Below are 27,921 nucleotides of genomic sequence, written 5' to 3'. Positions count from 1 at the left end.
AGAGCTGTGCTGGATTGTGAACAATATGGGTGTCAGTTCTGATGGTATGGAGTGGGAGGATGAGGGTTGAGGACCGGAACTGCCGGTAGTGGAAAGACATACGAAGAAAAGAGATTATGATACAGAAAGCAGTGGAGTGGGGGGGGCATAGTGCAGAATTTTGTTGATGTCAGGTGCAGAGAGAATCTAGAGCGGCACAGCGATATAGAATCAGTCATGATGCATCATATGCAAAGGCTGTAAGACAGAATGGTGAAACTACAGTGCAGGCTGATGGAGCTTCCATGACTGCTCCTGTACTAAGTGGACCTAATGTGGTAGCTGGTGCTTCTGCTGGGCCTGGCATGGTTTCGAGACTTGTTCAGAAATCTTGTGCTCATGAATGTGCTGTGTCAAAGGACACTTTGATAGTGAAATAAAGTTAACTTCATAGCTTTCATCTAATTTTATCAACATGCCTCAGGTTGTGGAGAGCAGAAATGGAAGGTTATTGTGGATAAGGCAAAATAGTTATTCAGGGTAACAGATGCTACTGCCGAAATGGTTGTTGACATGCTGAATAATCCTTAGGGGGGATTGTTTCAGCATAATATCAAGTCCAATGGTTGGGGGCTTGGGAGTTTTTTTGTTTGGGGGGGGTATAAATTATTAGGGATTTATCTGGTTTTTACATTTTCTTTTCTTAGTAGTACAGAATTAGGCACGCCATGACTGATCGCACACTCCAGCACAGTAGACGGGGGGATGCACATTCAACGTTTGTTTGCGGACCGCCACCGCAATGACATCATAGAAGAAGAAGACCCAACCAATGGTTGGCCAGCTATTTACCGAATCCATCCGAGTTCAGCCGATGATTTCCGGCGTCGTCGAACCAGATTTTGACCCGGAGCAGTTGTTTACTATCGTTGAAATTTGATCGAGGATTGCAAAGACATCACAAATGGTAATGTTGGTTAACTAAATTAATAAAGAGAGGCGTTTTATTTTATGTGAATTTCACGGTTAGTTGAGGTAGCATTGAGGTAGATTCGTGCTAGTCCCTGGCTAAGGTAGATAGTTAGCTAGCCAGTAATTTTGGGTATTAAGCAAAGATGGTGGATAAAGGAATATAGTTCACCCTGGCCGTTTACCATTGAAAAAAAAGGTAAGTTCCGGTCTACTTAACTGGGTGTGTCTCCCATAGGCACCAATGCAATAATGAACCAGAAAAAAACAGTGAGTGGGTTGTCTCGCTTCCTTTTTCGTCTGTGGTATCATCAAGAGCCATATTACTAGCGAATTTGCCATCTGGAACGCGGCAGAACTCGTTTGTAAACAAATGTCTCATTGCGCAGACCAGTACGACTCGATGTAGAGTGTAAGTAAAATAGTAGATATGACACAATTTAAAATGTTTATGTTGTGTTTGCCATCAGGGTAGTTGTTTTTAAAAATTATGATTAGCCGATCAGACCGAAACTCCAGCGGTATAAGATTCGAGAGATAGCTTTGCCCTACCCAACGATAGTATATTCTGACCCGGGATGTTTTGTTAAGAACCCAGGTGCTTGGTCTAATCCAGGCCCAGGGATGGGCAAATGGCCCACGGACCAATTAAAAATAAGTAAAAACCTAGTGTCGTAATTGTAATGTACATGGAGCCAAATGTGGGTGAATTTAATGGCTGAAAACTTTGCCCCAGTATCTGTGCTAAAAGTTGGTATTCACTGTGATAAATTAGAGGTTAAACAAATGAGAGTAAGGAACTCAGAGAGAGCCTATGGCCAATGCAGCAGAAGGCTGCGTCATCAACTAATTGAAATACATGGACCTAAAGTCGACAAAATAAAAAACAGTAGAAAATATCCTGGTGAAAATTCGTGTTCCTTCAATTACATTCATCTCTCTACTACGTCTGTCTGCCTCTCTTTCAATCTGTCTTGATTTGAGCTATTGCTAGTGAAGTGCAACATATCAAATTATCACTGAGTTGGGCCTGTTGCTAGCTAAATTGCAACATTGTATTAACTAGCGTATTCAGGGCCCTCAGAGTTTGATGTGCCAGTGAGCTCGGGACAGCCACTGGATATGTGGGATCGTCAGATCATGATATTTTTCTCTTTCACACCGAGGCTTGTTTGATTTATCGAGGCCGGCAGTGTTGGAAATATTTTTCAAATACTGAGGAACTATCATTCTCAATGGATGTTAAAAAATACTATTTACTTGTGTGAGGTGAAGAGAAAATGACTGAGAAGCTCAATTTATTAGTGGTGTATGTGTGTAAATGTCACTTTCCTATATATGCATGCATTCTGGAGAGACACACCGTATCTTTGACACACACCCATCCATCTTCTTGATGCAAAATTTTAAATGACACTCAACACATCTTTACACACATACTGAACCAAAATATAAATGCAACATGTTAAGTGTTGGTCCCATTTTTCATTAGCTGAAATAAAAGATCCCAGAACTGTTCCATACTAACAAAAAGCTTACTTCTCTCAAATTTTGTGCTGAAATTTGTTTACAAAGCTCTTAGTGAGAGTTTCTCATTTGCCAAGATAATCCATCCACCTGACAGATGTGGCATATCAGGAAGCTTCAAACAACATACTCTAAAATGTGCAGTTTTGTCAAACAACACAATGCCACAGATGTCAAAAGTTTGGGGGGAGCATGCAATTGGCATGCTGACTGCAGGAATGTCCACCAGAGTTGTTGCCAGAACATTTAATGTTCATTGCTCTACCATAATCTGGTCTAATGTTGTTTTAGAGACTTTGTCAGTACGTCCAACCAGCTTCACAACGGCAGACCACGTGTATGGTGTCGTGTGGGCTTGCTGTTTTCTTATGTCAACGTTTGAACTCAGTAAAAGTACCCCATGGTGGTTGTGGGGTTATGGTATGGGCAGGTATAAGGTACGGACAACAAACACAATTGCATTTTATTGATGGTATTTTGAATGCACAAAGATACCGTGATAAGACCCTCAGGCTCATTGTCGTACCATTAATCTGCCGCCATCACCTCCTGTTCCAGCATGAAAATGCACGGCGTCATGTCGCAAGGATCTGTACACACTTCCTAGCCGTTTCACATCCGTTACATATGACAGCGTATTCCACTTAGCACAGCCATTAGGAGTGGGACAACATTCCACAGGCCACAATCAACAGCTGGATTAACTCTATGTGAAGGAGATGTTGCGTTGCATGAGACAAATGATGGTCACACCAGATACTGACTGATTTTATGATCCATGCCCTTTAAAAAAATGCTATCTGTAATCCCAGTCATGTGAAATGCATAGATTGGGGCCTAATGAATATTTCAATTTACTGATTTCCTTATGTGAACTAACTCAGTAAAATCTTTGAAATTGTTGCATGTTGCGTTTTATATTTTACGTAAGTAGTCCGACCCTTTGCTATGAGACTCGAAATTGAGCTCAGGTGCATCCTGTTTCCATTTATATTCTTAGATTTTTCTACAACTTGGAGTCCACCTGTGGTAAATGTAATTGATTGGACATGATTTGGAAAAGCACACAACTGTCTATAAAAAGGTAAAACATTTGACAGTGCACGTCACAGCGAAAACCAAGCCATGAGGTCGAAGGAATTGTCCGTAGAGCTCCGAGACAGGATTGTGTCTGGGTAAAGGTACCAAAACATTTCTGCAGCATTGAAGGTCCCCAAGAACACAGTGACCACCATTATTCTTAAATGTAAGAAGTTTGACCGAGCTCTAGAGTTCCTCTGTGGAGATGGAAGAACCTTGCAGAAGCACAACATTCTCTGCAGCAGTCCACCAATCAGGCCTTTATGGTAGTGGCCAGACGGAAGCCACTCCTCAGTAAAAGACACATGACAGCCTGTTTGGAGTTTGCCCAAAGGCACCTAAAGACTCAGACCATGAGAAACAAGATTCTCTGGTCTGATGAAACCATGATTGGCCTGAATGTCAAGTGTCACGTCACGTGGAAGAGACCTGGCACCATCCCTATGGTGAAGCGTGGTGGTGGCAGCATCATGCTGTGGGGATGTTTTTCAGCGGCAGGGACTGGGAGACTAGTCAGGCTTGAGGCAAAGATGAACAGAGCAAAGTACAGAAATCATTGATTTAAAACCTGCTCCAAAGAGCTCAGGACCTCAGACTGGGGGCAAAGGTTCACCTTTCAGCGGGACTATGACCCTAAGCACACAGCCAAGACAACGCACAAGTGGCTTCAGGAAAAGTCTCTGAATGTCCTTGAGTGGCCCAGCTAGAGCCCGGACTTGAACCCAATCGAAACATCTCTGGAGAGACCTGAAAATAGCTGTGCAGCAACGCTCTTCATCCAACCTGCCCGAGCTTGAGAGGATCTGCAGAGAAGAAGGGGAGAAACTCTCCAAATACAGGTGTGCCAAGCTTGTAGCATCATACCCAAGTAGACTTGAGGCTGTAGTCGCTGCCAAAGGTTCTTCAACAAAGTACTTACTGAGTAAAGGGTCTGAATACTTCTGTAAATGTGATATCAGTTTTTTATTTTATTATAAATAAGCAGTATTGTGTGTAGAATGATGAGGGAAAAACTATTTCAGCAATTTTAGAATAAGGCTGTAACGTAACAAAATGTAGAGAAAGTCAAGGGGTCTGAATACTTTTCGAAGTCACTGTATATCACCAGAAAAGCATGCAAACCAGTGAAATTTCAATTACTTTTTAAAGTTTCTTCAAGTGCCGTCGCAAAAACCATCAAGTGCTATGATGAAACTGGCTCATGAGAACCGTCACAGGAAAGGAAGACCCATAATAACTGCACCTCAGACTGCAGCCCAAATGTTTCACAGAGACGCATCTCAACATCAACTGTTCAGAGGAGACTGCGTGAATCAGGCCTTTGTGGTCAAATTGCTGAAAAGAAACTACTATTAAAGGGCACCGTTAAGAAGAGGAGAGTTGCTTGGGGCAAGAAACATGAGCAATGGACATTAGACCGGTGGAATTCTGTCCTTTGGTCTGATGAGTCCAAATTGGAGGTTTATGGTTCCAACTGCAGTGTCTTTGTGAGATGCAGAGTAGGTGAACGGATGATCTCCGCATTTGTGGTTCCCACTGTGAAGCCTGGAGGAGGAGGTTTGATTGTGGCAGGGGGGATTTTGCTGGTGACACTGTCTGTGATTTATTTAGAATTCAAGGCACACTTAACCAGCATGGCTACCACAGCATTCTGCAGCGATACGCCTTCCCCTCTGGTTTGCTCTTAGTGGCACTATCATTTGTTTTTCAACAGGACAATGACCCAACACACCTCCAGACTGTGTAAGAGCTATTTGACCAATAAGGGCAGTGATGGAGTGCTGCATCAGATGACCTAGCCTCCACAATCACCCAACCTCAACCCAATTGAGAGTGAAGGAAAAGCAGCCAACAAGTGCTCAGCATATGTGGGAACTCCTTCAAGACTGTTTGAAAAGCATTCCAGGTGAAGCTGGTTGAGAGAATGACCAGCGTGTGCAAAGCTGTCAAGGCAAAGGGTGGCTACTTTGTTGAATCTGAAATATATTTTGATTTGTTCAACACTTTTTGGTTACTCCATGATTCCATGTGTTATTTAATAGTTTGTCTTCACTATTATTCTACAATGTAGAAAATAGTAAAAAAAGAAAGAAAAGCCCTGAGTATGTGTGTCCAAACTTTTGACTGGCACTGTATATATTACCTCAATTACCTTGTCTAACCTGTAGCCCCGTACATTGTCTCGGTACCGTATATAGCTGTATATAGCTTTAGGTTTTTTATTTTGCAATTATTTTCTTACTTCAAAAATATATATTTTCTTTAAAAATTCTGCATTATTGGTGAAGGGCTTGTAAGTAAGCATTTCACGTTAAGGTCTACACCTGTTGTGTTCGATTCATGTGACAAATACAATTTGATTTCACACTGAATAGCCTAGGCTACTATTCTACTTTGCTGGGATAGGAGGGTGGACATTTTTTTAGCCTCGTCTAGGGCCGCAAATCGGCCAGGACCGGGCCTGATCAGCGTTGATTAGTGTAAGTTAAGAAAAAATCTGTATCAAATTATAACATGCCAGGTTAGAGAGGATTGGCAAATTATCCATTTGACACAACATTAGCACATTTTAGGCCTCAGAGCCAGAACAACCTTTTTGACTGCTGTTGAATAATTAATGAATAGTCAAGACACGTACAACCCTTTTTTAGTGTGTATATATATATATATATATATATCAAGCAATGAAAACGTGCATTGTATCAAAGAAAGTCCACACATTTTTTTTACTGAAGTTGCCATAGCCTATAGCGCTCTGCATCTAGTGATTTAGCTGCTCTAGCATCAAAGGAAAGTTGGTAAGAGGAGGAGATGTAGAAAGTTTAACAGACAGGTTAGTTGTATTTCTTTGCCTATAATTAGTAAACATTCCACCTATTAGGTCAAGTTTATCTACATGAAAATAAAGTTAATACAAATATATCATAACATTTAATGTAGGCCTATTTTAAATGGTTTGATGGTTATTTTATTTTCATGACCGTCTTCATCCATAACCTTCAGTTACACGGTTATTCAATTACTGTCACAGTTCAAGCAACTGAAAAAATGCCTATTTGACACCTTCAATGTAAATCACCAATTACTGCCACGCACAGGTTCGGAAGTCTACTACAACAGCTCAATACATTGGAGGTGCCGAAGCATTTTTTTGGGGGGGTGGGGTTGCCTGTAAATGATTATTTTGACCTTTTTTGGAAGTAAATACCAGCCGTAACGGGAGTAAATTAATATAGTTGCTCAGTGTCCTGGAAACACGTCATACCCATCGCACAGATACTAAGATACGCACAAGCTAACGTAAGTTAATGTGATTAGCACAAGGTTGTAAGTAACAAGACAATTTCAGAGGATATAGACATATCTGATATGGGCAGAAAGCTTACATTATTGTTAATCTAACTGCACTGTCCAATTTACAGTAGCTATTACCGTGAAAGAATACCATGCTATTGTTTGAAGAGTGCACAGGTATGAACTTGAAAATGTATTCATTAAGCAATTAGGCACATTTGGGCAGTCTTGATACAACATTTTGAACAGAAATGCAATGGTTCATTGAATCAGTCTTAAACTGTGCACATACGTTGCTGCCATCTAGTGGCCGAAATATAAATTGCACTTAAACTGAATATTACATTTGGACCTTTCTCTTGCATTTCAAAGATGATGGTACAAAAACGAGAACAAAATGCATGCTTTTCTTTGTATTATCTTTTTCCAGGTCTAATGTGTTTTATGCTCCTACATTAATTTCACATTTCCACACATTTCTAAGTATTTCCTTTCAAATGGTTTCAAGAATATGCATATCCTTGCTTCAGGACCTGAGCTACAGGCAGTTAGATTTGGGTATGTCATTTTAGGCGAAAATTGAAAAAAGGGGTCCGATCCTTAAGTAAGAGGTTTAAATATTACCGTCTATTGAATGGGCTAGTTTAGCTATGAGGTTTGATCTGATTGGCAAGATGATTATGATCTTCTGATGTTTATCTCTTCCAGGACAGTGAAGTGTCAGACTTCGAGCCTGCACCGGGGCTTGTGAGCACTATGGAGGGGGAGAAGGCACCGGTGTACTGCATTTGTCGAAAACCTGACATCAATTGCTTCATGATGTGAGTTTATTCAGATGATCATACAAGTAAACATGAAATGACTTTAAAACATTAACCTTGGTTTCATAGGGCTCACATCTGTTTTCCTTGTAGTGGTTGTGACAATTGCAATGAGTGGTTTCATGGTAACTGCATCAATCTCACAGAGAAGATGGCCAAAGCTATCAGGCAGTGGTACTGCCTGCGATGCCAAGGTGAGGTTTTAATGGTTTACCATTCACTATCATTCACATTGGGTACTCACATGTGCTTTCTAACCTTACACAATGTCTGTTGCTTTTGATTAGACGACAACCCATCATTGGAGATAAAATACCGTCCAAAGAAGAGCCGTGAAAAGGAGGCAGAGAGCCAGAGAGAGTCAGAGAGAAATTTTGAAAGACAGAACAGCACTCCAGATTATAAATCTGAAAAGCGCCGTGGATCAAATGTTAGTTATTTTACATCTAAATGTTATGTCCCCACTTTCTTTCAATGTATCTTTGGAGCTACTCTGTTGGCAAACATACAGTGCTTTCAGAAAGTATTCATACCCCTTGACTTATTCCACATTTTGTTGTGTTACAGCCCGAATTCAAAATGGATCAAATCAAATGTTTCTCTCACCCATCTACACACAATATCCCATAATGACAAAGTGAAAACATGTTTTTAGACATTTGCGCACATTTATTGAAAATTAAATACAGTTATCTAATCTACATAAGTTTTCACACTCCTTTGATCTTTCTGGGTAAGTCTCTAATAGCTTCCCACAGCTGGATTGCGCAACATTTTCCCATTATTAATTTAAAAAAATGTTCCAGCTCTGTCAAGTTGGTTGTTGATCATTGCTAGACCAACATTTTCAGGTCTTGCCATATATTTTCAAGTAGATTTAAGTCTGTAACTGTAACTCAGCTACTCAGGAACATTCACTGTCTTCTTTGTAAGCAACTCCAGTGTAGATTTGGTGTTGTGTTTGGGGTAATTGTCCTGCTGGAAGGTGAATTCCTCTCCTAGTGTCTGGTGGAAAGCAGACAACCAGGTTTTCCTCTAGGATTTTGATTGTGTTTAGCTCCATTCCATTTATTTTCTTATCCTGAAAAACTCCCCAGTCCTTAATGATAACAAGCTTACCCATAACATGATGCAGCCACCACTCTTTTTCAAAATATGGAGAGTGGTTCTCAGTAATGTATTGGATTGGATTTGCCCCAAGCATAACACTTTGTATTCAGGACAAAAAGCTTTGCCACATTTTTTGTAGTTTTACTTTAGATCCTTGTTGCAAACAGGATGCATGTTTTGGAATATTTTTATTCTGTACAGGCTTCCTTTTCACTCTGTCATTTAGGTTAGTATTGTGGAGTAACTACAATGTTGTTGGTAGGTTTCTCCTATCACAGCCATTAAACTCTAACTGTTTTAAAGTCATCATTGACCTCATGGTGAAATCTCGGAGCAGTTTCCTTCCTCTCCGGCAACAAAGTTAGGAAGGATGCCTGTATCTTTGTTGCGACTGGGTGTATTGATACACCATCCAAAGTTTAGTGAATAACTTCATCATGCTCAAAGGGATAACACTATTATTGTTGAACACTATTATTGCACACAGTGATGAGTCCATGCAACTAATGTGACTTTTTAAGCAAATATTCATTCCTGAACTTATTTAGGCTTGGTATATCAAAGGGATTGAATACTTATTGACTCAAGACATTTCAGCTTTTCATTATTTTTGTTAAAATTTAGAAAAACATAATTCCACTTTGACATTATGGGGTATTATGTGTATGCCAGTGACACAAATCTTAATCAATTTTAAATTCAGTCTAACACAACAAAATGTGGAAAAAGTCAAGGGGTGTGAATATTTTCTGAAGGCACTGTATCTTTGTCTCTTTTGTGTTTCTCAGGTTAAGCGCTCCGCTCGTATGTGTGGGGAGTGCGAGCCCTGCTTGAGGACTGAGGACTGTGCCACATGCGACTTCTGCAAGGATATGAAGAAATTTGGTGGTCCCAACAAAATAAGACAGAAGTGTCGATTTAGGCAGTGTGATGTCCGAGCCAGGGTCAGTTTCCTAATGATGAGACTATGCCATCAATCTTATTTTTCCTCCTAACTTATTTTCAACTGGTCAATAAACAGTTGTAGTCTTACAAACTATGTGACATAATGTCTCTAAATTCTCTGCAGAAAATGTTGCGTGTGAAGGATGAAGAGTTTAATTTGCGTGAAAGGAGGGATAATTCCTACCACCGGCGAAGACGATATTCAGATGACTACGATAGTGAGGCAGAACTCTACGAAAAGTACAAGGTGGCAGGATACGACGAAAACATGGTATTACAATAGAATTTTCAGCCTAGTTTCTCATTTATCTAACAACAACAACAAATTGAAATGCATTCAAAATACACACAGATCATCTTTAGCTTGGGCAGCACTTTCAAGTATTTTGAATGTGGGTTCATCTATCGTTTTTTTTTTTAACCCAGCCATGGCTCAGTAATGAGGAGGACGGCCCTCCCTTCAGCCCTGTCCTGCGAAAGAAAGCTGTTAAGGTCAAGCATGTGAAGAGACGCGAAAATAAATTTGACAAGAAAGTAAGCAAATTTTATTTTTAGATCTAGCAAACACACAAAGATTATTGTTACTTGTATCCATGCAGTTGCCGTCCACATCTACCAAATATTTGAATATTTCAGCTTTTGTTTTTTATTGCATCATGGGAATATTACTGTTGTGACAAAATACATAGAAGTGGAATGATTTTACATGACAATATAATATGTGTACAATGGGATTTGTTTTTGTGAATTTACATCAGAAAGAGTCACGGCGGCACAAACAGAAGCAGAAGCACAAGGACAAACTTCGGCACAACAATAAGGGCGATGCCAGAGATGGAGGAGGACAGCGGCAGTGCCTCGGGCCCAGCTGTGTTGAGGCAGCACGCACCAACTCCAAATACTGCTCAGAGGAATGTGGCATAAAGCTGGCTGCCAAGTAAGAACACAAATTACAACACTGACACAATGCAACAGTAAGAAAATGTGTCAACAGTAAAATACTTTCTATTTTTGTCTGCAGCCGGATCTTTGAGATTCTCCCTCAGCGTATCCAGCAGTGGCAGCAGAGCCCCTGCGTCGCTGAGGAGCAGGGCAAGAAGCAACTGGAGCGGATCCGGAGGGATCAGCAGAACGCCCGCATACGCCTCACCGACATGGAGAAACGCTTCCACGAGCTGGAGGGCATCATTGCCAAGGCCAAGCAGCAGGTGGTACAGCAGGATGAGGAGGTGAGCCCCTTCAGTATAAGAACTTTTGTTGTTGCCCACTCCAGTATTTATCCAGTGAGGTCGATGCTCTTCAACTAGAGATATGTTTTTCCCGTTTGGGTTCAAATCTTTCTTTTGTTAATCTTTTGGTTCCTGTTTCAGGCAAATGAAGGGGATAATGAAGAAACAGATCTGCTGATTTTCTGTGTGTCCTGCAGTCACCCTATCAACCCAAAAGTGGCATTGCGACACATGGAGAGATGTTATGCTAAGGTGAGTCTATAGATCATCATAATATATGCGCAAACGTTTTGACTGGGAAACATGCGACAGGCTTCAGACAGAGACGTCCTGTTTAGTTTCTCTGATCTTGGTTCTGACAGTTTGTGGTATACATCCAGACTGCAGTACACTTGCCTGATGAGATGAATGTTTGCTTGCAGTTGCTGCAGCATCCTATATGGGGAGAAGATGAAACGTACAGAATGAACACTTAATATAGAGTACTTACAATACGAATATATAAGTTGCAAATATGCACTCCTACCAAAAGGACCAAGGAAATGTGTACTCTTTACTGTATAAACTGATAACATTCTGTATTTCGCTCTCTTTTGCGTTGACAGTATGAGAGCCAGACTTCTTTTGGTTCCATGTACCCAACTAAGATCGAAGGGTAAGAGAGTCAAGCACTTTGAATGGGTTTGCTAGAAGTGGACTTTGTTTCACAGAGGTATTCTATGTGCTTTTTGTTTTCTCAGAGCAACAAGACTGTTCTGTGATGTGTACAATCCCCAGAGCAAGACCTACTGCAAGAGGCTTCAGGTCTTGTGCCCAGAGCATTCCAGGGACCCAAAGGTCGGTGATGATTGGCAAGTCAAATCCCAAAGAACTTTGTCATAAAGCACACTAATTGTCCTGCTGTTTGACTTACGATTTGTACCTTGGCTTCTCTTGCCCTTCTCATGTTTTGTGGGTAGGTCCCAGGGGATGAGGTGTGCGGCTGTCCTCTGGTCCGTAATGTGTTTGAGGTGACGGGAGAGCACTGCAGGGTTTCTAAGCGCAAATGTAATAAGCACTACAACTGGGAGAAGCTCAGAAGGGCCGAGGTGGACCTGGAGCGTGTCCGAGTGGTTAGTAGTGGAATGCACCACATCAATCTCTTATTTTAGGCCACTTCATCCAGGTTGGGGTCAATTCCATTAGAATTTCTTTAGATTAGAATCAGAAAGATCCCAGAATTCTAGTTCATCTTTTGATTTCTAGCTAACTTGAATTGGAATTGACTAAGACCCTGGTTATAACAAACATATAATTGACCTTCATAAGTAGTAGTTGATACGATCGTGAAAGTGAATTTTAAACATTTGATTTCAAAGACAGTTTTCAAAAATGATTTTAGTATATTAATTACCTTGCTTTTCTCCCTAAATGTATTTGTGAACAGTGGTACAAACTAGACGAGCTCTTTGAGCAGGAGCGCAACATGAGGACTGCTATGACCAACAGGGCAGGTCTACTTGCTCTCATGCTGCACCAAACCATTCAGCATGACCCACTGACAACGGATCTCCGTTGCAACAAGGACAGATAGACAGCCACATCTGCATCTTCATGTTATTTCTGAGTGGCATTTTTGTACATTTGTCAGATTTATAGTATATCTTAGAATATAATCCTTTCCATCTTTTTGTTAGAGACTTCGGCTATTTTTATTAAGGATTTTATGACTTTTGTGCTGAAATTGATTAACTGAAATATTTGAATGGTAAATTAATATATTTTTCCTTGTGTCCAGTACTTTTGCTGCACTGTCACTGCTGGTATCTCTCTAGTCAAGAAAATAAAGGATATGTGTACAACACAAGAAGTTGATAATTTTCTGTTGCATTTATATTTGTGTTGAGTATTTTGCTTTGTAACTTTGTTTGATGTTTGTCTCACCATGTGTTATGTCATTCTGTTATCGCACCCACTAAGAAACAGGTACACCAGTGGTTTCAAACCCCTTTAGCTGCACTATACCACAGTCAACTGTTAAGTTATGAGATGGAATATTCCACACATTCACACCACAAGTTAGTTTAGTAGTCGTTAGCTAGATACTTTTTTTATTAAGAAATATAAAATATACAGTCATACTTTACAACACCAGTATACAAACAAAAAAAAGAGACGCGCGCTAGCTACTAAAAGCAGGCATTTCACGTGAGCGAGAAAGGATACGTCTAAACGGTATCGTTGGGACGTCCGAACTCTGACGTCACCCCACTGAAGTTCGGTTAAGTGAAGCGAGAGGTTTTACTCCGCCCAAAATCTGGCAACAAAATTAAGTCCACGAAGTGAAGATTTTTGTATGGAGGTCAGTGTCGAATTTGGTCAAAAATACATTGAATTACATTTTTTTTTTTACGTGAGGCTTATTTGATTGAATAGATGTTTTGTAATGGCTAGGTTGTTATGAGTGGATGCACGTGGCATTTCGGCAACTTTGAAAAAAATACTTTATTTTGGAGTTATGCCTGTTGTCATGGAGACAGAGGACTGAGTCATCATGGACATAACTTGATTTAGCATGGACAATTGCCATTGAGGGGTTCCACCATTTCAAAGTAGTCAACTAAGTGGCTATTCCTATGATTTTCAAGCAATCAGCTAATGGAGAAGAAAATTGCCTACTTTAAAATGGAGATAGTCTCTGGCACTGCCCATTCTGTAAAAGATGCTATAATGTCACAGATACAAAGACGAGTCCTTTATTCAATTCACGTGGATTTATTGGCATGGGAAACATGTTTACATTGCCAAAACAAGTGAAATGGATCAACAAAAGTGAAATGATCAAAAAGTGAGCAGTAAATATTAAACTCACGCTATTTTCAAAAGAATAAAGACATTTCAAATGTTATATTATGTCTATATATAGTGTTAATAGTTAATAAAGTGTTAATAAAATAAATACATGTTGTATTAACATATCTATCTCTACGGCATGTTGGTCACACAAGTATTTGCCCTCTTATTGGCTAGAATGGTCCCACCTGATTTCACCTTCTCCCGCCTGCCTTCCATCTTTGAGGACATGAATTTCCATTGTTTTAGCGGTCACGCGAATGTCTTGTCAATGTAATATACACTGGTTAAGGTACATTTGGGGTGAACTAACGTAGCAGTAGAAATAGTAAGGGGTAGAGGGTAGGGACGACCCAAGCATCCATGTTTGCGTTTCATTTGTGTTTCCTGTTATGTTGCATGTAATTTCCGGTTCTTAACCGTCGATGGTAAGTTTTCGATATTAGATGCTGTTTTGAAAATATTTATGCTGTTTTGTTTTGGAGCTGCGTCCATTTTTCACATGTATGTTTCTCCTCGTAAGTGGTGGGTGTGCTCGTTAGCTCTGTCCAATAAACAGTCAACGACATTTTTGCTAGCTAATGTGGCTAACTGATCTAGCTATACTTCCGCTTACACTGATTATATGAATAGGTAACGTTATCTATCTAACGTTAGCCCTAATATGTTTCATATATTTGTCTGTGGTATCTCGGTAGCTGTTTCGCGGTTTTGGTTTCAATATGTAATTGTGTTTGAAATGACTTTCGTTTTTTTGCCATGGTGGTCGTGACTTGTTTGCTTGTTAACGTTAGCTGCTATGTTAACAAGCTAGCTATCTAGCTAACGTTAGTTAACAATCAAAAGGCGACGAAGTATGGTAGCATTAGCTAGCTAACGTTAACTAGCTTATCTGTATGATGCTACTATGTCCACTTATGTCGTTCTTACCAAATACCTGTTAACGCCGTCACTAAAATAATCAGTACATAGCTAATGCGCCTCTCCTCTAACTGTTACATTGTTAGAGTTATTGATTAACGTTGGTTTGATTATTGTAGCTAACGTTACAGTAGATAGGAATTGACATGTCTGAATATATGACATTGTGGAGGATGCAATGTCTTGAATGATGCTCCATCTCGTTTCAAGTGTAAAAAAAAGTAGAAACAATAATATGGCAAATACTGTCAAATAATAATAATCAAATTTAAAAAATTAACAACAAAATGAAGTTGTTGTATAACTACTAAAAGCAATACAGCTAATAAAAACTACTAATACAACTAAGTACCTATTATTTTCATATATACGTGACATCATATATACGTTATGTTGCTAATGTTAACAAAACTTACCTACTTTCAACTACCGGACAGCTGACTGTCAAGTTAGAAATATATTCTCTGGCAATAGCAGACTGGTTTGATTAGGCTGAAACTTCTTGAACAGCTCAGCTGACTGTATTGGGATGGTGTTATGATGTGGATGCATTGATTCAGGGTATACCCATGTGAAATTCTGCTTACAGCCTGCGTAAAGCCAATGCTGTTATTTCTCAACTTTATCTTTTCAGGTCCTATACATCAATGGGAAGACTGGAGGTTTTGGGAAGCCCTGTGGGGATGCAAGCGCATATACAGAGAAGCAAAGTTTATGCTTGAGTTACTCTAGGACCCCACTGGATGTGAGCACTCCTCTGTATTGTTATGCAAGGTCTTGGATGTGTGAACCTTGGAAGTCGTTGTTCAAGAACATTTTGGAGAACATTTAGACCTGTGGCTTCATGAGTGTATAGAGCCACAGAAATGAATGAAGGACCGGTGGATAACCAAGGTTCCGGCAGAGGGCCAGGGGAGGAAGACATGGAGATAAACGGAGAGGTACTAAAACCTACAAATGATCTACTTATAGAAAGGGAGGAGAGGACTGAGGTTGGGGACAATGGGCTGGAGAGGACCTCTCAGGTCCTATCGCCACTGGAGGCCCTGGCTCCCTCGGACAGCCTTGACATTCAGGACCATGCCACCTCTGTTCCTGTGATGACAGGCCATGGGCAGACAGAGAAGATCCCAGGGGGAGTTGCGGAGGAACAACCTGTAGACTGGTTTGAGCCCCTGGAGGATGACAATTATGAAGATGACACACAGGGTTGGAACTTGGGCCTTGCGATGGGGGAGCGACGCGTCAATGGCAAAGGGGATGCCGAAGAGGAGAGTGTTGCAGGGAGCGAAAGGAGCGGTAGCGTGGCAGGCCTTGAGAAGAAAATCAACAGCAACAACCTGTATGTTGAGTGAGATGTGACACTTGATTTGACTAGCTTTGGCTGCTGTTGTATCAGTGTTATTAAAACATGTCAGGGTTTCTAGGGCCCACAAATCAATACAGAAGTTGGCTAATTTACTCTCCAACATATAAGTACCCAACTTTTTTAAAGAAGGATTTATCTGGGGCAGTGAATTGGGGCAGTTGTGTGTTTTTTTGTTTTGTTGTTGTCATGAATCTTGTCCTGGAGGTTAGCTGGCGCAGCCACAAAGTCATCCAATCAAATTTTAACATTAAATGATGACCTAAAGCACAACTTTATTTAGATATTTTTTGCAATATAGACAATTTTGTTTTTGCAGCTGGCCTATCAAGCAGAAATCGCTCAGTTCTGCCTACAGGCAAAGATTCATCACAATTAACGTCAACCTGCTGTAATGGGCCCCAAATGTCCTTTCTTGTAGCAAATATGTAGACAGTCAAACTATACAGACTAGCCAGTCGATATGCTCTGCTGTTATGTTTTATGCTCTTATGCTGATATACTTTGCTGACATGTGTTTTTATTTTATGCCAGGTTTTCTGTTTATAGACGGAAGAAAAGAGTAACAGTTGAAGAGGGCTGGGAGGACTGGCCGGCACTTGGAAAGGGGTGGAAGCGCAAAGCGGTTGTTCGTCGTTCAGGTTCTAGTGTTGGCCAGAGTGACGTTTATTACATGAGGTAAAAACATTCTGGCAAAACTCTATTCATTTTTTAGACCATGGGCCAGTCTAGATTTTTAACCATTGGTATTGTCTCATGACATGATGTTCATTGTTATTTACGAGAGCTCACTTGCTGTACCTGTTTGAATAAGCCGTTGGTTTGAAATAAAAACGCGGTAAAACCAATTTCTTAATAATACAGAGGCCCACAGCGCATTCATTTCATTGTCAGTATTATATGCTTTAAGGTAACTTTTTATAAATCATTGATGCCACTAATGGATCACACTATCTTTATTCCCTTCTCTGTGAACCTGAAGTCCGAGTAATGAGCGTGTGAGAAGTAGGGTTGAGCTTTCCAAAGTCCTGGCAGATACTCTGGACATGACAATGTTTGATTACAAAGCAGGGGTGTTCAGGGGTGCTGGACAACCCAAGCCCTTGCGTGCGAGAAAGACGGTAATAATAAAATAAAAAGCTCCCAGTATTTACTTGAAATTATACCTTTTCTTTCACTTCACTAATTTGAATGTATTTTCTAACAACTACCATCTTGTCTATTCCAACCCATGGTCTGTTAGAACATACAGAAGGATCCTCCTCCCTTAGTGGACTGTGGATTTTCCTCAGAGTCCAGCTTGAAGGACAGAGGGGACCGGGCAGACAGTCCTGACTCCCATCACAGACTGACCCCTCTGAGTCACAGCTCTATGGTTACGCCAAGCAAAGATCTCCAACATACCACTCCCCCAAGACCGAACTCGTCTCTCGCAAAGATTAGTTCAGCTTCTGTCGCTCATGATGTGGAAGATGTGAAGCAAAATGCAACTAAACTGCCCTTGAGCCCTGCATCATCACTTTCAGTCTCCATCAATGGGAAGGCTGGTTCAGAGCCCTTCTTTGGGTGAGTCAAATGCTTCCATGTTATCCTATAATTGTATCTCTGAGAATTTAAGTTTACAAATTCCTCATACATAATCATGGTTTAGGCTATATATACACTGAACAAAAATATAAACGCAACATGTAATGTGTTGGTCCTATGTTTCATGAGCTGAAACCAGACATTTTTCCATAAGCACAAAAAGCTTCTTTCAAAGTTTGTGCACATATTTGTTTATATCCCAGTTAGTGAGCATTTCTTCTTCGGCTAAGATAATCCATTCACCTGACAGATGTTGTATATCAAGAAGCTGATTAAACATCATGATGCACAAGGGACAATGAAAGGCCACTCTAAAATGTGCAGTTTTGTCTCGCAATACAATGCTACAGATGTCTCAAGTTTTGAGGTAGTGTGAAATTGGCATGTGGACTGCAGAAATGTCCACCAGAGCTGTTGCCAGAGAATTGAATGTTAATTTCTCTACCTGAAGCCGCCTCCAACGTCATTTTAGAGAATTTGGCAGTACGTTCAACTAGCCTCAAAACCACAGACCACATGTAACCACGCCAGCCCAGGACCTCCACATCTGGTTTCTTCACCTGCAGGATCGTCTGAGACCAGCCACCCAGACAGCTGATGAAACTGAGGAGTGTTTCTGTGTGTAAAAAAAGAACCTTTGGGGAAAAATCATTCTGATTGGCTGCCCCCCGAGGCCCACCCATGGCTGCGCCCCTGCCCAGTCATGTGAAATCCATAGATTAGGAACTAATGAATTTATTTAAATTGACAGATTTACTGTATCTCAGTAAAATCATTGAAATTGTTGCATGTTGCGTTAATATTTTTGTTCAGTACATATTTGTTAATTTGCTTATATTTGCCCTATTATACACATGTGTGAATTGGAAATGTTTTTTTTGCATGTCTGCTTGAGTGTTTTCCCCTTAGATACAGCTTTCTTAAATGTAAAATAAGCAAAGAATACATGGGAGTGATTGAAGGGGTTGATGTTAATATCTTGAGAATGATTGTGATATTATGCACTTGGTACTTTAGGTAACTTGCTTCGATACTCTTTATTTCAGCATCTGTGCCATTTGTGGTAATTCATATACAGGCTCAGAGTATGAAAGGCAGATGAAGAGTCCCTGTTGCACCATATGCAGGGGTATGTCAACTCTTTAGTGTCAATTAAAGGAAAAACATTTTACAAATTTGTTTTAAAGAGGAACAGAATTTACATATTTTTAAGTTTAAAAACATTGTAAATGTGCCTGTTTTTACTGTTTTATGAAGTATACGTTTAATATTGTGTTAACAGTATCCCTCTTTGCTTTTAGCCAACAATCCAACTATAGCCAAGATTCAACTTCATCAAAGATTCAGAAAGGTAAACAGGTGTTCCTCAACTAACGAGTCTACTACTCCCATTTCTGTTTTTAACATGCGTGCATGCTTCTCGACTTCCCGTTTTGTATTTTTGACTCTTTAATTATTTCAGTTTTACATAGTTAAACAAGGATTTATCAACATAAGTCTAAATGGATAGGAATACTCTAACTCCATAATTATTGTTGTCTGTTTTAGTGGATTCCTTGTGGTCACTGTAGGGCTTGCCTTACCACAGAAGATTGTGGGAGTTGTGCGAACTGCAAAAAAACACTGAACCCTGACACCAGAAAACTTGTCCGCTGTCGGAAACGTAAATGCAAATGTCCTATCCTCAAGGTACAGACTGACCAAAGAACAGACAGAGATTGAAGAAATCCAAGTGGTGATTTATTTTGATTGTTTATGTATGTGTATTTCAGTATAAACCCGATGGTCCCCAAATGTTGGATCCCTATCCCATGACGAATTTTCAGGTAATTTTCTAGAACCCCATTACCTAGGATATCTTAGTTTGCATGTATATGACAACTGCAGAAGGCTATTGTCTATTCAGATCTATTGTGCTTACTATTGTGCTTAGAGCAGTATGTCCCACAAGTCCACATATGAATATTGGCAGTGAATTTGGAATATTCTCAATGAAAATCTCCCATAACTGAATGTATAGCATTTGTTTTGCAGATTGACAGCAGAGAATTGCAGGTAACAATACCCAGCCCTCTCTAATAATACTCATCTAATCCTTATCTTAGTAATCATTTAATATGCAAAGGAAACTATGAATGTAATTTAATAATAATGGGGCTTTTTTCCCTGCGTTGTTTGTAACTTATATTGTACATAATGTTGCTGCTACCGTCTCATGACCGAAAAGAGCTTCTTTAATGAGTCCGACGCGAAGGATATACTGCTTCCATGAGACCAGGCCCAAATCCCCGTCATTCGCATGAAGACAGAAATACAGGGAGCCGAGGATGGGATGCCATGCTAGAATTCATTGGCGAGTGGGTAAACCGCCTCTACCATCCGTTCTATTGGCAAACGTGCAATAATTGGAAAGTAAACTGGATGATCTGTGATCGAGACTATCCTACCAACGGGACATTAACTTCTTATGGCTGAGATCCCATTAAACAGGATCGACTTGACAATAGCCAGTGGAAGTGCAGGGCGCCAAATTCAAACAGAAATCTCATAATTAAAATTCCTCAAACATACAAGTATTATACACCATTTTAAAGATACACTTGGTGTTAATCCCACCACAGTGTCCGATTTCAAAAAGGCTTTACGACGAAAGCATACCTTGCGATTGTTAGGTCAGCACCTAGTCACAGAAAAACACAGCCATTTTTCCAGCCAAAGGAGTTACAGGAGGAGGAGGAGGAGTTACAAAAAGCAGAAATGGAGAGACAATTACTGACTGAGCTCATGGCCTTTTGCCAGACCCCTTAGTCAAACAGCTCTTATTCTCTCCCCCTTCACAGAAGAAGCCTGAAACAAGGTTTTAAAGACTGTTGACATCTAGTAGAAACCTCAGGAAGTGCAATATGACACTATATTGGATAGGCAGATTTGAAAACCTACATACCTCAGATTTCCCACTTCCTGGTTGGATTTTTTTTTCTCAGGTTTTTGCCTGCCATATGAGTTCTATTATACTCACAGACATCATTCAAACAGTTTTAGAAACTTAAGTGTTTTCTATCCAAATCTACTAATAATATGCATGTTTTAGCTTCTGGGCCTGAGTAGCAGGCAGTTTACTCTGGGCACCTTATTCATTCAAGCTACTCAATAATGCCCCCAGCCATAAGAAGTTAATTGTAATATCTTATGTTTCACCGAGTCGCGGCTGAACAACGACACGGATCAATGTTTAATATTCAGGAAGTCTCGAGGTATTACTCGCCAGAAGTAGAGTACTTCATGATAAGCTGTAGACCATACTATCTACCAATATGTAGTTTATCTATATTATTCGTAGCCGACTATTTACGACCACAAACCGATGCTGGCACTATTACCGCACTCAACGAGATGCATTAGGCCATAAGTAAACAAGAAAATGCTGCACTCCTAGTGGCCGGGGACTTTAATGCAGGCAAACTTAAATCCGTTTGACCTAATTTCTAGCAGCATGTTACATGTGCAACCAGAGGGAAACTCAAGACCACCTGTACTCCACACACAGAGACGCATACAAAGCTCTCCCTCGCCCTCCATTTGGCAAATCTGACCATAATTCTATCCTCCTGATTCCTGCTTACAAGCAAAAACTAAAGCAGGAAGTTCCAGTGACTCGCTTCATACGGATGTGGTGAGATGACGCGGATGCTAGGCTACAGGACTGTTTTGCTAGCACAGATATGTTCCGGGATTCATTCAATGGTATTGAGGAGTATATCACCGCAGTCAGCGGCTTCATCAATAAGTGCATTGACGGCGTCGTCCGCACAGTGACCGTACGTACATATCCCAACCAGAAGCCATGGATTACAGACATCTGCACTGAGCTAAAGGCTAGAGCTGCTGCTTTCAAGGAGCGGGACACTAATCCAGACGCTTATAAGAAATCCCGCTATGCACTCACAAACCATCAAACGGGCATAGCTTCAATACAGGACAAAGATTGAATCCTACTACACCGGCTCTGATGCTCGTCGGATGTGGCAGGGCTTGCAAACTATTACGGACTACAAAGGGAAACCCAGCTGCGAGCTGCCCAGTGTCACAAGCCTACCAGACGAGCTAAATGCCTTCTATGCTTGCGTCGAGACAAGCAGGACTGAAGCATGCAAGAGAGAACCAGCTCTTCCGGATGACTGTGATTACGCTCTCCGTAGTCGATGTGAGCAAGACCTTTAAACAGGTCAACATTCACAAGGCCGCGAGGCCAGACAGATTACCAGGATGTGAACTCAGAGCATGTGCGGGACCCCCTGCCAAGTGTCTTCACTGACACTTTCAACCTCTCCCTGACCGAGTCTGTAATACCTACATGTTTCAAGCAGACCACCATAGTCCCGGTTGGTTCCCAAGAGAGCGAAGGTAACCTGCCTAAATGACTACTGCCCCGTAGCACTCACGTTGGTAGCCATGAAGTGCATTGAAAGGCTGGTCATGGCTCACATCAACACCATCATCCCGGAAACACTAGACCCACTTCAATTCGCATACCGCCCCAACAGATTTGCAATCTCAATTGCACTCCACACTGCCCTCTCCCACCTGGACAAAAGGAACACCTATGTGAGAATGCTGTTTATTGACTACAGCTCAGCGTTCAACACCATAGTGCCCACAAAGCGCATGACTAAGCTAATGACCCTCGGACTAACCACCTCCCTCTGCAACTGGATTCTGTACTTCCTGACGGGCTGCCCCTAGGTGGTAAGGGTAGGCAACAACACATCTGCCACACTGGGGCCCCTCATGGGTGCGTGCTTAGTCCCCTCCTGTACTCCCTGTTCACCCACGTCTGCGTGGCCAAGCACAACTCCAACACCATCATTAAGTTTGCTGACACAACAGTGGTAGGCCTGATCACTGACAATGATGAGAGAGCCAATAGGGAGGAAGTCAGAGACCTGGCAGGTGTGGTGCCAGGACAACAACCTCTCCCTCAATTTCGTGGTATCTAGTTGGAAGTTAGTCTTGTCTCATCGCTGCAACTTCCATACGGACTCGGGAGTGGCAAACGTTGAGAGCTGTGCATCTTCCGACACAACCCAACCAAGACGCACTGCTTCTTGACACACTACCCACTTAACCCGGAAGCCAGCCGCACCAATGTGTTGGAGGAAACGCTGTACACCTGGCGACCGTGTCAGCATGCACTACGCCCAGCACGCCACAGGGGTCGCTAGTGCGCAATGGGACAAGAACATACCTGCCAGGCCAAACCCTCCCCTAACCCGGACGACGCTCGGTCAATTGTGAGCCCCCCATGGGTTTCCCGTTCGCTGCCGGCTGTGACAGAGCCTGGACTCGCACCCAGAATCTCTAGTGGCACAGCTACCCTTTTGTTTTTACTCTGCTGCTACTCGCTGTTTATTATCTATGCATTGTCACTTTAACCCTACCTACATAGTCAAATTAACTCGACTAACCTGTACCCCCGCACATTGACTCGGTACTCGCACCCCCTGTATATAGCCTCGTTATTTTTACTTTTTGTTTTATTTTTTATTTTATTTAAGAAAATATTTACTAACTCTATTTCTTTAACTGCATTGTTGGTTAAGGGCTTGTATATAAGCATTTCACAGTAAGGTCTACACCTGTTGTATTTGGCACATGTGACAAATAAAATTAGATTTGGTATTAAATAAAGAGGAAAGGGCAGAATAGATAAATCTCATTATTCCCACAGAACTCCACTTCTCAATTCAGTGACCCTGAGGACTTCTCTGTGAATGTCGATATAGAAGATGACGATGAAGAGTTTGATGGTGATGATGCTGACTATGAGGTGAGCTCTGCTTCAAGATATCTTACCCCACTTCTATCGAGGAGTGCCCTCTGCTGGCCAATTACAACCTCTCCCACATTAAAACCCTGCTATTCCTAGTGAGGTCTCCATCTGAATTTGGTCATAGTTTGGGCCAACAAGCTACCTTATATCGGTCCACTGAATATCTAGACAGTGACATGTACTTGTTGGATTTTTAATTTACATTTTTAACATTTAACGATAGTAGTACAAATAATGATATGTATTTTTAAAAAACATTTTAATTATCATTCTGGCTTTCAGGCTTGGGTGAGGAAACGTAAGCGGCGCTCCTGTGGGAAGTGTGAAGCCTGTAATAGTAGGACAGACTGTGGCACTTGTGATTTCTGCATAGACAAACCCAAGTTTGGAGGCAGCAATAAGAAGAGACAGAAGTGTCGTCTACGGCAGTGCCAGAGACAGGCCATGGTAAGGATTGATTACTCACCTATGTTGAAATAATTGTCAGTTGTATGAGCATTTTGAGGGTGACAATATTTTTTTAAAGTACCGTTTGAATTGGTCCTTGTTTGGAATTAAGCAATGGCCGTACTCATTGTTATGCCATGAATGGACTCCTAACAACGCTTTCAATGGTGCTCTTATGTGTATGTATGTGTTTGACAGAGACACTTGTTGCCCTTTCAGTTGGGCCAGACTGATTTTGGGTCCCAAGAGGGGTGGGTGCAGCTTGGCAGGCCTAGGCCTCACTTTACATACAGTCGCAAGACAACCTCAAAGAAAAGAAAAACACCGCATCTGCAAGTGAACATGGAGTTCACTGATGATGATGACGACGAGCCACTGCAGCAAGAAGAGGATTATCGCTACATGGAAACAGTGAGTACTGCTATGTGGAGATGGAACAATAGGGAATGGCAAAGTTTATTGTTGTCCCATCTTAACGTCATATTGTCTTGAGTACAGGATTCCATGCAAATACTGATATGTGCATTAATTGTGTCTGTTATTGTTGTAGGCACATTGGCGCCCTATGCTTCCCAGCAAACGCCGGGATGAGAATTTCAGAAACCACATACCGACAGTCCAGGTTGGAATCAATTTGGATTCAAACTTAAAGAGAACATCAACTCAAACCTCAACTCAAACCTATCTTTTGGTCTTTTTTCATTAGTCCACTGTTAATCCCCAAAAATGTTTTGCATGTCAGCAGTCAGGTTTTCAAGATCTAGAAGTGTCACTGACCACATCATGATGGTGCAAAATGCAATGGTTTTTTCCTTTTAAGCTTCTGTTTAGGTTTACTTTTGTGGCATTTGCCTTTTGGCATTTTATATTGGTTAAAAATGCTCTTATCTTTCAAATGCACAATATTTTCAACAGATGTTTCATATTTTACAGGCTCACAAAGAGACTGTGGAAATTGTCAAAAATAATTCACTTCTGGAGCATGTCCCAGATATCCTCAACCTTATAAGTTCTCCAGCAGTGAGTCACCCTTCTCTACCTTATTGAAATTCTCTTAAGCATGTAATGTTTTACAGTATAATAAAATCCCATGACTCTTGTGCTCTTCAGTGTTCACCTTTTTTTATATTTAGACTGGAGTATGATGTAATGGTGTATTTCTTTCTTATTGCCCAGTATTGCACACTGTTCAAACCGGCAGACCCCGCGGTGAAATATGTTGGACCCCCAGTTGAGAGTACATCCTCAGCAGCTCCGGACAGACAGAGTGGAATGAATGGAGGAAGGCCAAGTGTGGACATGGATGTGGAAACGCCGTCTGTGGAGCCAGAAGTGGAGGAGGTCACACCTATGGTAAGTGACCACTTCCTGCTTTGGTGCATAAGTACACTTTACAACATTGTAACTGATATTTAAGGCCAATAATTACCTTTTCAATTTCAAACTACAGGAAGTAGGGATTACATTGGATTGCTTGGATTTTAAAATATTCTATAGGAGATGCATGTGAAAGTAAATCTGTAATTGACTCGGAATTGATTCCAACTGTAGTTTGTTACCCCTATTATTTTCTGTGTAGATCACTCAGATCTTCAGTCTTGCTGACAGTGCAGGAACAAGTGGGATCGACCAAGAACATGAGCTGTTAAAGCTACTGAAGTCCATTCACAGCTCTGCACTCCCCACACTCTGGTTTGCCATAATGGTGGAGGGCCCGACACTACAGCTACTGCAGTGCTCTAAGCTCTCCCACATGGTGGACACAACCGTGCAGATTGACCCGAGCTTCTACTATCAGATCTGTGTACAGGGCCAGCCGCTGCTCCTCACCCACCCGCTGTATGAAGTTCACCCATCCTGCTTGACATCTGTGCCCCAGGTGGCAAACCTGCTCCTGGATCTAGAGAAGTACAATGTGTGCCAGGGGGTCCCGACCAAGGAACAGCCATTCAGCCAGGCTCCAATTATCATTGAGCGGGCATCAACCTGTGACTTTCTGGTACTTAAAGAAACCGAGCACTGTGTGAGGTGTAAGGCCTTATCCTGCAGCTATTAAGGCCAGACACCACACCGTAATAGGGATTCCCCCCCTTAATCATATCACAATCAACTTTCTACAGTTGAATGTAGACACAAATAATATTTTTTTGTATTACAATTTCAGATTTAAAAAAAATTGAATTATACAAACTAGGTGACATCTCAATTAAATATTTGCATATCCCACACACAAAAAAAGTCACTGGATTAAGTCAGCCTAAATATTTTTGGTTTCATATTGTTAAGACACTCCAGGACCGGACTTACTCAGTGCATTGTGGACAAATAATTTAAAAATATTTTTAATTTGTAAAATACTAAAGACATGAAAGTAAAATGCATTTTGGCACATTAAAAAACAAACATATTTAGAATATTTGGGCAAGTATGAGAATATATCTAAGATTCACTATTTGCTTCTGAAGCTGGGGGAAATGAGTTGGCGTGTGGAAAGAGTCTTGACTTTTCGGAATTGGCAGTTAGACAAGTACACTGAATTTAGACTAACAAACACCTATTTAGACCCAATCACCATCTCTTCAAAGTAAGTTACTACATATAGTTCAGTTTTTTACATTTTCTATGAAATGGGCTTATAAATTGTGTAATCCAATGTAGTGGGCTTTGAAATTATGGATGTTTGTCCATTTTAAAGTGGTTAAAATTAATGACATTTTGATGACTGTAGTATGATAAACTAATGAAAATATGCACTATCAAGATTGTCATTTTTGTTTACTTTTTGAAAATACTAATGTTAATGGACCAAAATACCAACAAATCTAAAAATTGATAGGTAGATGCTGTGATGTCATTTCAGCCTGTGGTGCCTGGCCTTAAAAACATTTGGTGCCGCAGGGTTAAGAGTCACCAGCACTTAGCAGTGTCACAGTACAGAGCATCACAGCTCTGCCCTTAAAGAACATTTCAAGTCTGCTGGCAATGGACAACCAGGGCTGTAGTATTTTACGCTTTTACCACTAGACTTTGCAATTATATTTAAGAAATTGAGGAAAGTGTTTTTTATAGCCCATTTTGTTAGTCTGTCTTACAAATAAATGTACAAATCATGAGGGTTTAAAGCCTGTTTTTTTCCAATAGGTGTTCAGGTTGATTGGAGAACTAGTACAAAATACAGATATAGCTTTCAGCTGCTCTCTGACATCCAATGTGAGCCGTGTGTCCTTTTTATTTTTCTTCTGTTTAGTGCTCGAGGTGGAAGGTCGGTGTGTCCACATTTCCTCATGTAGATAAACCACTGATTATCTTGGGAAAGTAAGAAACCTTCAAACAAGTTATTGACCATTAGCACATGAGTATTGTTTGATTAGATCATTGATTTGCAAATCAATATGTGAAACCAATGCCCTAAATGAAGACCTACATGGATGGGATTCACAGGAGGCTGCAGAGGGGAGGACGGTGCATAATAATGGCCGGAATGGAGCAAATGGAATGGCATCAAAAACCTGTATTTGGTACCGTTTCCCTGAATCCTCTCCAGCCATTAACACAAGCCCATCCTCCAATTAAGGTACCACCAACCTCCTGTGGTGGGATTATCACATTGTCAATCATTTAACACAATGTTGTTTTTGAGAGAAGGGCTTCCAGAACCTCTTCCAGAGGGTGACAGACAGTGTGATAATTCTCAAGCATTATCTTCCTATTGCCACTGTCAATCATCATCTGAAGAGAACCACAACCAAATGGCTTGCTTGATTTGAATTAAGCATGTTATGCTGTATCTTTGACAGTGCTCATGGAAACGTTGCTACATAACTACAGTCAGGTCTCTCTCTGTTGAAGATGTACTTTTCAGATATACATCTGAAAAATACAGATGTGCTAAAATTTAAGCACTATTTCGTTTTCTGTACAGTTATTTTATATAAGTAATATTTGTATTTAAAAATAAAAAAAATTATTCACCCCGATATTATT

The 27,921-nt window shown here is 40.9% G+C and overlaps 2 protein-coding genes across 10 annotated transcripts; both read left to right on the top strand.

Annotated features, from left to right (window-relative positions):
- Nucleotides 1–793: 793 nt before the first annotated feature.
- LOC112254370 (CXXC-type zinc finger protein 1) lies at nucleotides 794–12,806 on the top strand. 4 transcript variants are annotated; one of them, XM_024426880.2, is made up of 14 exons: nucleotides 794–946; nucleotides 7,558–7,670; nucleotides 7,764–7,864; nucleotides 7,958–8,100; nucleotides 9,569–9,724; nucleotides 9,850–9,996; nucleotides 10,152–10,259; nucleotides 10,484–10,662; nucleotides 10,747–10,954; nucleotides 11,096–11,206; nucleotides 11,560–11,609; nucleotides 11,695–11,791; nucleotides 11,914–12,066; nucleotides 12,381–12,806. In XM_024426880.2, exons 1-14 carry the CDS (start codon nucleotides 944–946, stop codon nucleotides 12,525–12,527), a joined length of 1,716 nt encoding a protein of 571 aa, XP_024282648.1. In that variant the 5' UTR covers nucleotides 794–943; the 3' UTR covers nucleotides 12,528–12,806. The 4 variants fall into 4 exon arrangements, with proteins under 4 accessions (XP_024282648.1, XP_024282652.1, XP_024282649.1 ...); XM_024426884.2 differs by lacking the exon at nucleotides 794–946 and adding an exon at nucleotides 1,126–1,147; XM_024426881.2 differs by lacking the exon at nucleotides 794–946 and adding an exon at nucleotides 1,236–1,360.
- A 1,234-nt stretch (nucleotides 12,807–14,040) lies between these two features.
- LOC112254368 lies at nucleotides 14,041–27,048 on the top strand. Of its 6 annotated transcripts, none has more exons than XM_024426875.2 (17): nucleotides 14,041–14,214; nucleotides 15,342–16,049; nucleotides 16,608–16,751; nucleotides 17,056–17,194; nucleotides 17,317–17,639; nucleotides 18,707–18,789; nucleotides 18,962–19,011; nucleotides 19,209–19,349; nucleotides 19,433–19,486; nucleotides 19,695–19,715; nucleotides 23,389–23,487; nucleotides 23,773–23,937; nucleotides 24,157–24,348; nucleotides 24,488–24,559; nucleotides 24,871–24,957; nucleotides 25,114–25,290; nucleotides 25,517–27,048. In XM_024426875.2, exons 2-17 carry the CDS (start codon nucleotides 15,574–15,576, stop codon nucleotides 25,991–25,993), a joined length of 2,700 nt encoding a protein of 899 aa, XP_024282643.1. In that variant the 5' UTR covers nucleotides 14,041–14,214; nucleotides 15,342–15,573; the 3' UTR covers nucleotides 25,994–27,048. The 6 variants fall into 6 exon arrangements, with proteins under 6 accessions (XP_024282643.1, XP_024282639.1, XP_024282644.1 ...); XM_024426871.2 differs by having other exon boundaries at nucleotides 14,042–14,214; nucleotides 24,136–24,348; XM_024426873.2 differs by lacking the exon at nucleotides 14,041–14,214 and adding an exon at nucleotides 14,238–14,304 and having other exon boundaries at nucleotides 24,136–24,348.
- Nucleotides 27,049–27,921: the final 873 nt, after the last annotated feature.

The sequence above is a fragment of the Oncorhynchus tshawytscha genome, linkage group LG07 (assembly GCF_018296145.1).
Source record: "Oncorhynchus tshawytscha isolate Ot180627B linkage group LG07, Otsh_v2.0, whole genome shotgun sequence".
Taxonomy (NCBI): domain Eukaryota; kingdom Metazoa; phylum Chordata; class Actinopteri; order Salmoniformes; family Salmonidae; genus Oncorhynchus; species Oncorhynchus tshawytscha.
The sequence above is the reverse complement of the archived record's forward strand: the minus strand, read 5'-3'. Positions and strand labels throughout refer to the sequence as shown.